This window comes from Oryctolagus cuniculus, chromosome 9 (assembly GCF_051225735.1).
Source record: "Oryctolagus cuniculus isolate XC-2025 breed Fujian yellow rabbit chromosome 9, ASM5122573v1, whole genome shotgun sequence".
In the NCBI taxonomy this organism is placed as follows: Eukaryota; Metazoa; Chordata; class Mammalia; order Lagomorpha; family Leporidae; genus Oryctolagus; species Oryctolagus cuniculus.
In genome coordinates this window covers 37,451,229-37,463,900 of record NC_142875.1, presented here as the reverse complement: position 1 = coordinate 37,463,900, position 12,672 = coordinate 37,451,229, and the positions used below count along the sequence as shown (strand labels likewise).

Below are 12,672 nucleotides of genomic sequence, written 5' to 3'. Positions count from 1 at the left end.
TTGCTGCATTGTGTTCATTCACAGAATCACCTGTCAATGCATAAATTGCTAGAAACGTGTGACCAGACTATAAGCCACACACAAACAGGGTATATGTCTATTTTTGTTTGCACTAGCTCTTGGCACAGTACCTGGTATAAGCTGTACACTGAAGACATTTTTAAAAATTTTAACTGGTAATCTGCAATTCATTGCGATGTTGTCACAGGTGACATGTCAAAAATTGTTTTAAAAAAGTAAATACATCCCTACCATGCTACCTAAACATTCTACTGCTGGTTTTCATAGCAGTTTTAAAATCCTGGTAACACCCTATGGCACAGTAACAAGTAGATCAACAAAATCTGAAATATTCCTGTAAGAAATTAATACTCAGTGATGACATGTTCCTAAGTATCATTTATGCTCAAAAGAAGTTTTAAAAAGGAATGAACTATTGATACACACAGTGATATAGCAAACCTCAGAATCTCCATGCTGAGTGAAAGAAGCCAGACACAAAAACAGTGTATGGTGCATGAGTTCATTTGTATAAAGTTCTAGAAAGTTCAAACTAAATTATAATGACAGAAAACAGGGCAATGATTTCCTGGGGACAGAAGAGAGGGAAATACTCCTGGGAGTTGATGAGTAGAAGTGGTTATTATCTTAGTATGCCAGTTACATCATACCTGCACACATGTCAAAAATCAATTGTATCCTTTAAACCTAGAAAATTTATTGTTTACCAATTATATCAATAAAATTGTTAAAAGTGATATAAATTCAATAGGAATTAAGATCTGAAGGCAACTTGGTTCAGACTGACTATAATTTGTGTTAATGGATAAAACCCCACAAGGTATGGGTAACAAAGGGGACCATGCATTCCAAGACTTTGCTGTTATTTCAATATTTAGAAATAAGACATTTATTGAATAACTAATAGAAACCAGGAAGTTAAAACTACTTTAAAAACCCTAGAATCTGTAACTAAAGAACAACTCTATAAAGATAACATTCTTCCTCAAACTTATAGGTAAACTAAAGATAGCAGAGTATTTTTATTCTATGATGTATTTCCTGGGGCCTACCAGAAAGTATCATGACTTAAGTTACAGAATATTTGAGGCTATGTTGTATTTAGTACCCTCAGAACACGCTTGAAGATAAACCAGGAGGAGCCCCCCCCCTTTTTTTTTTACAAGGCAGTATTTCTAACAATCACAATAGAAAACCACTCTTCCAGGGTTTGCTTTTCTTTTTATTTTCTCTTTGAACCTGACAATCTGTTTTAGTAAAAGCTCTAAGCACTTTTGCTACAGGCAAAATTTTATATTCTCTTAGTTCAGTGATATGCCAGAGTCAGCTATTTCACCTTTTTTGCAGACTAAATAGAATATTAATAGCCCTAATGATTTTTAAATACTATTTGCAAGGTTGTTTAGAATGTCTTAGCAAGAATCAATAAGATAATGAATGTGAAAATACTTTATACGTGGCAAAGCACTATCCAAGCATAAGTGAAAAGATGAAAATTTTTAATTTATTTTTAGATGAAAGTCAGAAGAACGGAATTGATGGTAAACCAGTATAACTTATTCAAATAGAGGAAGTGCAATATTAAAAAGAAAAGCCAGACCAGCATGGGCCCCTTGAGGAAACAGAAGCCCATAGATCATCATTTTAAAACAGAAAAGAATTTCCAAATAGGAAAATAAGCCAATCCAGAAGGATTCTACATTTTTAAACATCCAGAGAAAGATGTTCTTTGATTATCTTCAGTTCTGAGAATCTTAAATCTAGAACTAAGTTTGCCAAAAATGTTTTCATGAAACTGTTATGCATGAATAAAGACTTTCAGGGTCAGATTAGCCTAGGGAATACCACGCTACACAAGGTTAAAAGGTTGCTAGAGTAATTCCATTAACTCCAATCTGATAATCATTATATAAAAGAGAAGATAATACACCGAGAATACATTCAACACTCTTTTCCAAACTTACTTGGCTATGGGATGACTTTCATCCTGAAGCCTCATATGAGTCAGTCCTTATCTAAAAACTCCATATTCATCAGTGTGGATGATTCCACGAAGTCTGGACCATGCCACCAGTGGAGACAAAACATCCAAAGAACTCTGACCACATTGGTGTGAATAAGAGAGATATTGATGACGAAATCTCTGAATGAAATCAGAAGGAATCTTGTTACAGAGAAGTCTGTGCCTAAGTGAAGAACAAGTTGTGGGAATTAACACTATTATTTATGTTGGCCAAGAATAACTTCAATTGAGAAAAACCTGACTTGTCTGGAAAACTAGAGCTCCAATTAAATTTCCAAACCCCAAACATCCTGAAAATTCAATAACCCAGTGACAACAACAAACACTTTTCAAACATATTCATGGAGCCCTGGCCACCTGTGACCGTTCTCCAAGACTTACGCCCTGTAGGGTCCACCTATGCCATGTACGAGAATGGTTGGTTCTACTGACAAGTTCCCTTGGCATTCCTTGCTTCCACTTCGATGGCCAGGCAACTCTCAATCACATTCTGAACATCACACTGCAACAGGGAGGCTCCAGGAACTGATTCTCAGGCAGAGGGGGTTCCAGATGCCATTGAGCCACAAGTACACAGCACAGACGTCTCTGGCCAAAGGAGCGAGTGGGGCCCAAAATCCAATCTGCGTTATGCTCACCAACTGGTGTAGCCTGTGACCAGGCAGCTTCAGTCTAGATAAAGAGGGTTTTTGACTTCTTTTAGTCTAGGAAATCATGTTATATATTTGAAAAGCAGAGTTACAGAGACAGACAGACATAAAAATCTGCCATTGCTGGTTCATTCCCCAAATGATCCCAACACCTAGGTCCAAGCCAGGCTGAAGCCATGAGGCCAGAGCTCTATCTATGTCTCCAAAGTGGATGGAAAGGAACCAAGTACTTGGGTCATTTTCTATATCTCCAGGAGTATCAGCCAGAGTTGAAAAGTGAGGACTCAAACCAGCATACCAACATGGGATGCTGGTGCTGTAAGCAGCAACTTAACCCACTGTGCCACGGCACCAACCATGTAGGGGGTTTGATTCTTACCGTATCTCATGCTGCACCTCCCAGCCTTCTTCCATGAGGAGGACTGGTGCCATTTTCTCATCCTTCAATCCTGAGAGAATCTCTCCCTAGTTTTCACAAAATCCTCCTGCGGGCTTGTAGCACCCTTCTTGGGCCCACTGCCCCCACTACTTCCTCAGTTATTTCTACTCTACTGCCGGAGCAGAGCCGGTGGGCTCTGGTGTCGTGCATAAGGAGCTTCACTACAGGCCCAGACACAGATCCTGGACACTGAATTGAACCTGCCCAGAAAGGCTAAGAGGCTTCTCTCTCCACACACCCTCCCTAGAGCCAAAACAGGCAGGAGGACTGCAGAAAAACTAACAGGACTACTGAAAAAAGAAAAAAGAAAGAAGAAAACACAAAGTTGGATTTCAAAAAGAAAATGACCTGTTGTCCTAACCCAGTCTCTGGATAGAAATCCCTAGGGCAAACATCCACTCTAAGGGACGGCTCACCATAGCAGGCAGAGAGGCAGGCAAGGCTGGCTTCTGGCGATCTCCAGGGAGAGCACAAAGTGAGGAAGGCAGGGGCAGGCCCAGCATAAGAAACTGACTGCTATTTTTTCACTAGCCTTGAGGATAAACATTTCTAAATGATTCAAATAACCATGCTTAACTTGCCATAGAGTTTTGTGTATCCCAACAACTTGAGCTGTAATTTTCATGTGTGCTTTCTTCAAAGTTAGAATTTCCTTTCAGGTGTAGAGCTGAGCGTTGTACAAGCACTTAGGCAGAGATCCACATGCGGACACATCTGAAGGATAATGTCTTGGTGATTGTTTGCACCCATCTCCAGTTCCTAAAAGCAGGTGCACCTTTTATAATTTCTCTACACTGATGCATGCTTGGCCCTCCCCCCAGGACTCCACAAAAGCACAAACAGGCCAGTTCTCCTTTCCCAAGAAGACAGTTTTGTGAAGGAGCGATTCCCTCCAACTCCTTCCAAAATCCTTGTAATTTCTCATCCCTGTGTGAACAAACCCAAGAATGACCTGGCTGCAACTAAGATTCTGAGAATCAGAGGAGGGGAAAAAAAAAAAAAAAAAAAGACGACTCAAATAGATACTGTTAATACAGCTTCACTCTGTATGAAGTATGTCCTGTAACTGCATGCCCATGCACAAAGCCTTGGCTCAAGATAGGACTCAACCGACAGACCAAAGGCCTTTTCTCACCCTCAACAGGAACCAGCACAGAATTTTCCCCATCTACAAACGCGGCTTGGGGACAGACACCTTGGTAACATGAGACATTACAAGGAGGGACCACAGAGTTTGTGACAATAAATATGCAATCAAGAAACAGCTCAGACAGGAGTCTGGAATTCTGGATCCCATTCCTGCAGAGAACTCCCAAAGCTTACTTCTTCCGTGTTAGAAACAGGTTCACTCATCTCTAACTTCTTCTCTGCGCACGAGGATATTGTTTCAGTCCCCTCCAGGACATCCAGCTACTGGTGGGGAAGGTCCCACTCTAGGAGAACAAAGCACACGTGGGACCCACACAGGAGTGGCCACTGCTGCTCCATTTCTCCCAGGGTGCTGGGAGGTGTTTGCAGCCCCCACCTCATGTAAACCATTTAACAGCTGGCTATTTTCTACTTGGGAAGCACCACTGTTGTCTCCCCAGCAGCCGGGACCTATTTGATGAATGGTGGCAGAGGGCTAAGGTGCAAGAGGATTTTGATTGCTTTGATTGCAAGAATCCAGGCATTTAAAAATGTCCTAGATGGCTTAACCCCTTCTCATCTGTGCTACAGTAAATGATGTAACAAAAAATGTCGAGTATACTCAAGACACAAAACACAAGATGAAATACATGTTTTTCCTTATGTGTTTGAAACACTTTGATGACATTTGTAATCAATCTTTAAAAACTTACTCCATAGGCCGGCGCCACAGCTCACTTGGCTAATCCTTCGCCTGTGGCACCGGCACTCCAGGTTCTAGTCCCAGTTGGGGTGCCAGATTCTGTTCCGGTTGCTCCTCTTCCAGTCCAGCTCTCTACTGTGGCCTGGGAAGGCAGTGGAGGATGGCCCAAGGCCTTGGGCCCTGCACCCACATGGGAGACCAGGAGGAAGCAACTGGCTCCTGGCTTCGGATCAGTGCAGCGCCAGCCATAGCGGCCATTTGGGAGGTGAACCAACGGAAAAAGGAAGACCTTTCTCTCTGTCTCCCTCTCACTGTCTAACTCTGCCTGTCAAAAAAAAAAAAAAAACTTATTCCATAAATTTAACAATAAAACATTTGAACATTAAGTGTGGAGTACAAGGTACAAGCACATTTTTTTCTGCTGCTACATGACCAGATTTCCTCCCGAGGAAAAAGGGTAACCAAGTTTATAGTTTAGCCTATATGAATATTTTAAAAAGTTTGTGGAAAATAAATTTTAAAAATAAGCTGGGGCTGGCGCTGTGGCATAGTGGGTAAAGCTGCTGCCTGCAGTGCTGGCATCCCATATGGGCGCTGGTTTGTATCCCAGCTGCTCCACTTCCAATACAGCTCTCTTCTATGGCCTGGGAAAGCAGTAGAGGATGGCCCAAGTGCTTGGGTTTCTGCACCCACATTGGAGATCCAGAGGAAGTTCCTCGCTCCTAACCGGTGCATCTCCAGCCATTGAGGCCAATTGGGGAGTGAACTAGCAGATGCAAGACCTCTCTTTCTGCCTTTCCTTCTCTGTGTAACTGAGTTTCAAATAAATAGATCTTTAAAAAAATAACTAAGCTTATTTTGCTGTAAAAGATTTTTGAAACTCATGCTTGTCAAAGAGATCATGCAAATTCATGTTTTGAAAACTACATCATACACATAAAGTTTTTTGCATCAAAATAACCTCATCTTTTAAATCCAATATTCTACAAAAGTTTTCACATCTTGTGTATGTTTCTGGCCATTTTGCTATGAATTTACATAAATGATTTCTTCCTAAATGTAAATTTCTGTCCGTTACTTTTCTAATCCTTGAGGTCTTTACATATCAGGTTATACAAGTCAGCGCCATTGGTTGCAGACTTCTGCTTTGATAGAGAATTTTTTTATTGAAACTTCATAGCTACATGAGCTCTGAAAATGAAGTGTACTACTTGCCTGGCTTTCTGTAACTTTTTTAGGAAGTATCTAACTTGCAAAGACATGCCTAAATATCTCATCATTGAAAAATGCTTAGCTACACCAACCCCATTGCTTACTGCATTTGCAAACAGCGTGGCCTTGACCCTGCCTTATAAAATAATTTCTGGGAAGAAGTTCTTTGGGTGGCAACTCTTTACAACACTTATTCAAAACTGGTCACACTCTAGGGCCAGAGTTAAGAATTAAGCTGCCATTTACAATGCCACAGGTATCCCACATCTGAGTGTTGGTTCAAGTCCCAGCTGCTCTACTCCCAATCCAGCCCCTTGCTAATACACATGGTCTGAGTACTTATACCCCTGCCACCCATGTAGGAGGCCAGGGTGATGTTCCTGACTCCTGGCATCAGCCTGGCCCAGCCCTGGTTATTGTGGCCATTTGGAGAGTGAACTAGCATGGAAGCACACATCCTCCCTTGCTCTCTCTCCCCTTCCTCACTCCCCGTTGCTCTGCTTTTTAAATAAATTTACAAACATCACATTCAAATAGTTTCCAAACCTGATGCTTTCTACAACACCCATATTACCCTATGACCCTATCTATGTCTTTATCACAAAGAAAATGTTGCTAAGGGGAAAAAAGTTAGAAGAAATAGAACACTGAATTTTCAGGTTGATTTTCCTGGCTCTGCTTCCACCACTCCATGAATTCAGGAATGGCCAGGCATTCTGTGATTAAATGAGTTGTTCTTGACCGAGTTGCTCACCTAATTACAACATTAGTCTCCATTTTCCCCTGCGAATCATTGCTCTCTTGCTCTTAGCAAATTAAAGTTTCTTTAACCTTTTTGGTTACCAAGTCCCAGTTATTGCACAGATATGCATGACAAGGAGCTTCCTACAATCTTTTTCTTTTTAAGAGTAAAATAAGCCTGACTTTTGGGAGGAGGGGAAATTCATAGCATCTGTGCCTTATCCTTAGAAGCCTGTATTTTTAAGTGCAAGTCTATTTTAGCTTCTCGTTAGAGGCTATGAACAGTCATTTCCTATCAGTTGTAATGAATTAGCACAACTCTTTGATGAGTGGTATCAAAGGCTACTGATAATACACATAATAGATGTTCAAAAATTTTGCATTGATTTAATGCCCACCATCAATCCACCTTTCCCCATTCTCCTTCCCTTAATACTCCTGCAGACTCAGAACACATTCAGATCCGGACACTCCAGAGCCTCTTGTAAAGAGAATCAGGATCCTAGAGGCAGTCCATTCAGCCCCATTGACTCAACTTGAACCCATCAAAAGCCACAAGGGGTCATTTTGCCATTCAAAGAACATTCCTCCCTCAAGGAAATGTCAAAATTCAAGTGGTCATTGCACTCTGAGATGGCCTTACTTAGAGAGCACTCTGGTTTCATCTCTTGGAATCCACTGTATTTCTCCGGGGCCACGGTGCAGCAAGGCCTGGCAGCTGAGATTAAGTCTGAATGCAGCTCAGGCTCCCCTCCACATTCCATTTGTTCAAGTAACTTTTCCAGGGCTACACAGTCAGGCCAATTATCTTAGAAACAAGCAATTATAACCACATTCACAGCTCCCTAAAAGGGTGAGTGCATTCTAGTAACAATTTCTCATGAAAGAAAAACAGTAATTGAAGGATTGGCAAGGCTATTGCAACAGACCAAGACCTCTGGAAAGACATTTAATAGCATGTACGTGTATACACATACATACACACACACACACACACACACAAAGCCACAAGGCTTTCACATCGGAGGAATTTTTCTTCCTTCCTATCCAAATGTACTAAGTATTTTCTGGGTAAAATTATTTCTAATTATACATGGAAATAGGAAGCAACAGAGATAAAGCTATGGTAATATTCTAGGTTCCGGTAGCAATGAGTTACTGTTTAATATTAGTATATCCTTCTCATGCTTACATATTCTTGAATAGAACCACAATGTCAAGTATTTGCAAAGTGCCAATACTAAAATGACACACACGGAAATGACTTAGAGAAAAGTCAATTCTTCTACCAATCTGAAGTGGCCCTTTGCAGGTGCCTAATCACAGTCTTATTGACGCGACACAGCACCTGCTTAAACCAAGCATGGCACTTGGAGGCAACCCAACCACCCTGACGTTCATCGCAGATGCATTGCACTAGAAATCCATTGCAGTCTCCAAGATCTTGATCGTAACCCAATGTGGAACACAGATTCACAGCCTACATGCATGTATTCAAACACACAAAACACTTCTTTAGCACCAGGTGTCCAAAGACTTTCCCCAGGACTGGGAGTAAATTCTTGGAGGGTAAGGACTTTGTATTCACCACAGCACAGAATAAAGGGCTTTGCACATCATTGGCAGTCAGTAACTAGTTGCTGAATTGATTAGCTATCAGACATTCATGATAGTTTTTCAGGCATTAGACTCCTGAAATGACGTGTAAACATAATCACTTGGAGGAGACTAGGCAAAGCATTGTCTATATTTACTTTCACCCAAAGAGACACTTATTTCTATATTTCTGCCCTTGGGTAGAAACAAAGATGTGTGGAATATAATTTGAGATTTTATATATATTTATATCTGTATATATTTAGGTATATTGATGTATACATGTTTGTGTGCATACACACACATTTGTGCATAAGTCTTTAGGTAACAAGGCCACCATTTCCATTTGGTTTGGGCAGAGAAAGCGGATGTCAAACCTTGCTTTGTTTTTCATGCATCCTACCAGAGTGTTAGGACAGAGGAGAGACAAAAGGTAATTGAGCTGGGATCCTGGGGAAGCATTTTTTTAAGTGAATAAAAGGCCACAGCGATGAGTTCAGTGGCAGAGGGAGTTTCCAACCGCATCTCCAGAGAACCTGGCATGAACCTAAATAGAAAGGCTTTCTTTCTCAAAAATGCAAAAAAAAAAAAAAATGCTAGGTTTAATATTTGCCTTTTTGCCTGGGCGAGCGACACCCCTTTTCGGTTTGCACCGCAGAGCCCTTGCACGGGTGTCGCGACTCCCCGGACAGCTGAGCGGAGGCGGAGCGCCATCTACTGCCCACAGGCGCCAGCAACCCCGGGCCCACGTCCCCGAGCAGGGCCTGCAAACACATCGCGATGGCGGAGTGCAGAGGGCTCTTGGAGGTTGGCTGTTCTAAAGAAAAATGCCAACGTGGCCCCCACGCTCCCCAACCCCACCGCCCTGGCTCTCCCCTCTCGATCCTCGAGAAGAAAAAGAAATGGAAACGTCCCCTGGGCCTCGCAGGGGGTGGGCGGCATGTTGTCGCTCTGGGGGAAGGAAGCGAATGCTCTGCTTCCTGCCTGTGCAGGCCAAGCTTTACAAACAGCTTTGCCCCACGCAGGGAGCCCGCTCCAACCTCGCAGCTCGGCGGCAAAACGGGGTCACTGGGTAAGGGCAGGGCTCCGGGGGCAACCCGGCACCGGAGCAACTGAACTCCGCGTCGTAGCTTTCGGCGGGGTTCTAGGACGGCCTGGCTCCGGCCCGGATGCTGGGGCCTGTCCTCCGCCAAGGGCAACCCGGGCCGCAGCACAGTTTGGTCTTCAGGGCCCGCGCCTATTTCTGGAGTGGGTGGGGCCCGTCGCCCACAGGCAGGCGCCCCCGGGGACAGGCGCCCACTGACCGTGAAAAAAGCTGCTCGCTACCACAGAAATCTCTCTTTCAAAGGGTTGGCATGGCCGCGACGCCAGAAAGCCCTGCGGGACCCAAGTGTGGACCCGTTTCCTAGCGGGAATGTGGGAAGAATGGCACAACAGGGCACTTACGTCCCTCTGAGGTTCCGAAGCGCAGACTACCCAAAGTTTGCAGAAAGTACCGTGGCATCGCGTCAGCCAGGGTGACGCCAGCGAGGCGGCCTTCAGCCCTCCGTCTCTCCACAGAAACCCCCACGAGTACAACGCGCACGCTTGGCGCTTGCTTGCCGCTGCAGACCTGGGGCGGCCTCTTCACAAGACACGAATCTTTTTCAAGAGAACTGAAAACATATGTTTTCAAAGGCAGGGATGACCGCTTTGCTGAAAATGAGGCGGGGAACACTGCAACGGATTGATCCCAGGTTATCTCCATTTTGCCAACTACTCTTAAAATCATACCAAGGATTGAACCAAAGAAACGCACCGCTAATGTGTTTTTGCCGCCGTGCAAAACATAGCAGAGGGGACCACACTATAATCAAATTGCTTTGGGTTTGGGTTTTAAATTACTCATAACTAGGGAACAATTTCTGTGTGAAAGAATCAAGCAAGGGTGTGTCTTGTTGCATACAAGATTGCTGGTTACTGCAGAAATTTCTAGTATGTCTAGGCATGAAGTACCTGAAAATCAGCTGTTCTTTGTATAGCACCATGTCGCTTCCCTTCTGGTGAGCTCTACCATATGTCAGTCCCTCTCTTAGTAACATCTAGAAGGTTCACTTCATGGAGCAACACCGAAATATTAATGTGTTGCAGCAATGTTTGTACACCAGGGAGGTCCAGGGGCCTGTCATAATGTGTGCACCTGTGCGTCTCCCTGAGTGCGTCTGTTGTTGACCATGCCTCTCCTGTGAAAGCCTCTGCTCGTCCTGGAGAAGAGGCTTGGCTTTTCCTCACACTCTGTGGCTTGGGCTCCTGACACTGCTTCACAGACAGCGAGTGCTCACCAATGGCCTGCTCCTGCGAACGCAGCCTGCCGATGTCTCAGTCAATCCATACTGAGGAGGGGGAGCAGGAGAGCCACTCAGCGACTCCATGAGGCTCTTACAAGGCCATCTCAGACTCAGAGTCGGGCATCTCAAGAGCAGGCCTGGAACAACTGCATACCTTGTTCCCAATGCAGACCTAGATAGTCGGAGAGGATAGACTTTCCTGTGGTCCCTGAGTCCTCTCCCCCCACCCCCTCCTCTATGCTGTCGCTGCCATGGTCGGGCTCCTGGGGTGGTCCTTATGCCTACATTCCAGCTGGAAATTGCGCCCTATATCTTCCTAACTCCTGAGCACAGATTCCTCCTGCACCCCTAGTGGATCCTTAAGTGCTGATCTTCAGTAATGACCTGCACCTGCTTGTCTGGGCTGCTCAACACTGAACACTCCTGACTGACTCGGGCTTCTGGCCACCTGAGCCCTCCTAGTGTAAATGATTTTTCTGATTTTGACTTTCTTTTTTTTTTTTTTTTGCACATATTTGTATTTCCAAGTGTCTGATACATAGGAGAGGTACGTGTATAACAAATATGGGGACAGTGAATAAATTGAATGACTGACACTAGTATTATTCCCATTGGTATCTCCTCTTGTGCAGAGGGTCTGCAGCTCTCCAGAACCAATTGTGTCCCAGTGGGTACCTTATGTGCCTGGCACAGCATCTCCTGGCACCTGTCTTCCCTACCAGACATAAAGCTACAGATACGTCAATGCCCCAGACTTCTCCAGAACATGGCCCGATCCAGTAGGGAGGAGTCTGGGTCTTTCAGAAGTACTGTCCAGTCATGAAGACAGCCACACCACTGCTGAGCCCCCCGCTGTGGCAAATAGGATAAGTCCAGAGACAGAAGGAGCCCCCATCGGCTAGTTCACTCTCCAAATGGTCACAATTTCTAGGACTGGACCAGGCCAAATCCTGGGAGCTGAGACCTTAATCCAGGTCTCCCACTTGAGTGGTAGGGACATAAGCCACCACCACTGCCTCCCCGGGTGCCTGTTTGCTAGAAGCTGGAATCCATGAGGAGCCAGAGCCCTTGTAAAGGGACACAGGCATCTTAACAACGACATTGAGTGCCTGCCCAAGAACCTGGGCTGGTAGTCCCCGGGGCACACAGACGCAGGTGCTATGATCCTTGTGGCTGTGCTAGAAACCTGGGTAATGTGCTGCAAGCTGAAATTTACTCCAAATACAAAACTACAAAACCGGTGCTACCCAGTCTGTTCATCTATCTGGGACTCCAACAAAACACCAGTTAACTTAAAGCCATCTTTTAGCTGAGGAGTAAGGCAGGTGGTAGGAGTCAGAGGACAGGCAAACTGGACAGTGCCTTAAAAAGCAGAATTGGCAGAATGTGATGCCTTGGTGGTGGGGAGTTCAGAAAGAAACCAAAATCTAGGAGGTATTTTTTGTCTTCTTAGTGCAGTTTGCTGGTGCATGGTGGTGCTTGCAACATAGGTTAGGAATAGAGGCAAGGAGCACGTTTGGACAGAGAAGGAGTGGAGCTGATGAATTATTTCTGTGTGTGCTGAGAAATACAAAGATAATTAATACATGCTCTGCCCAAAAAGCACACTTACAATATTGCATACAGGTTTGAAAACCTCGTAGGCCTAGAGGAATTTCCATTTACCCAAAGTTTGGTTATGTTCTATTCACAGGATCAGCCAAATATATCATTGAATGCACAATATTATGCACATTTTCAAACTCACATGTGGACACGGTTATCCCCCCTCTAGCTGGGCCCATACTTCTGGCCAGGGCAGTCCTGGAGCCAGAGGCCCATCTGCCTTCCAG

General features: G+C 44.3%; 1 protein-coding gene across 8 annotated transcripts in view; it reads right to left on the bottom strand.

Annotated features, from left to right (window-relative positions):
- The window catches only part of LOC149124544 (uncharacterized), a 657,427-nt gene extending 646,255 nt beyond the window's left edge, over positions 1-11,172 (bottom strand). For 6 of the 8 annotated variants that reach the window (XR_016212826.1, XR_016212825.1, XR_016212827.1 and 3 more), the window contains exon 1: positions 9,960-10,275. Coding sequence is in view for 3 of the 8 variants with exons in the window: in XM_089303596.1 (XP_089159722.1) it covers positions 9,960-10,260 (301 nt within the window). In the remaining 5 variants the exon portion in view is untranslated. Of the gene's footprint in view, positions 1-9,959 lie in introns of all 8 variants that reach the window. The other 2 variants (XR_016212831.1, XR_016212828.1) reach the window with 1 other exon arrangement.
- Between the last annotated feature and the right edge of the window lie 1,500 nt (positions 11,173-12,672).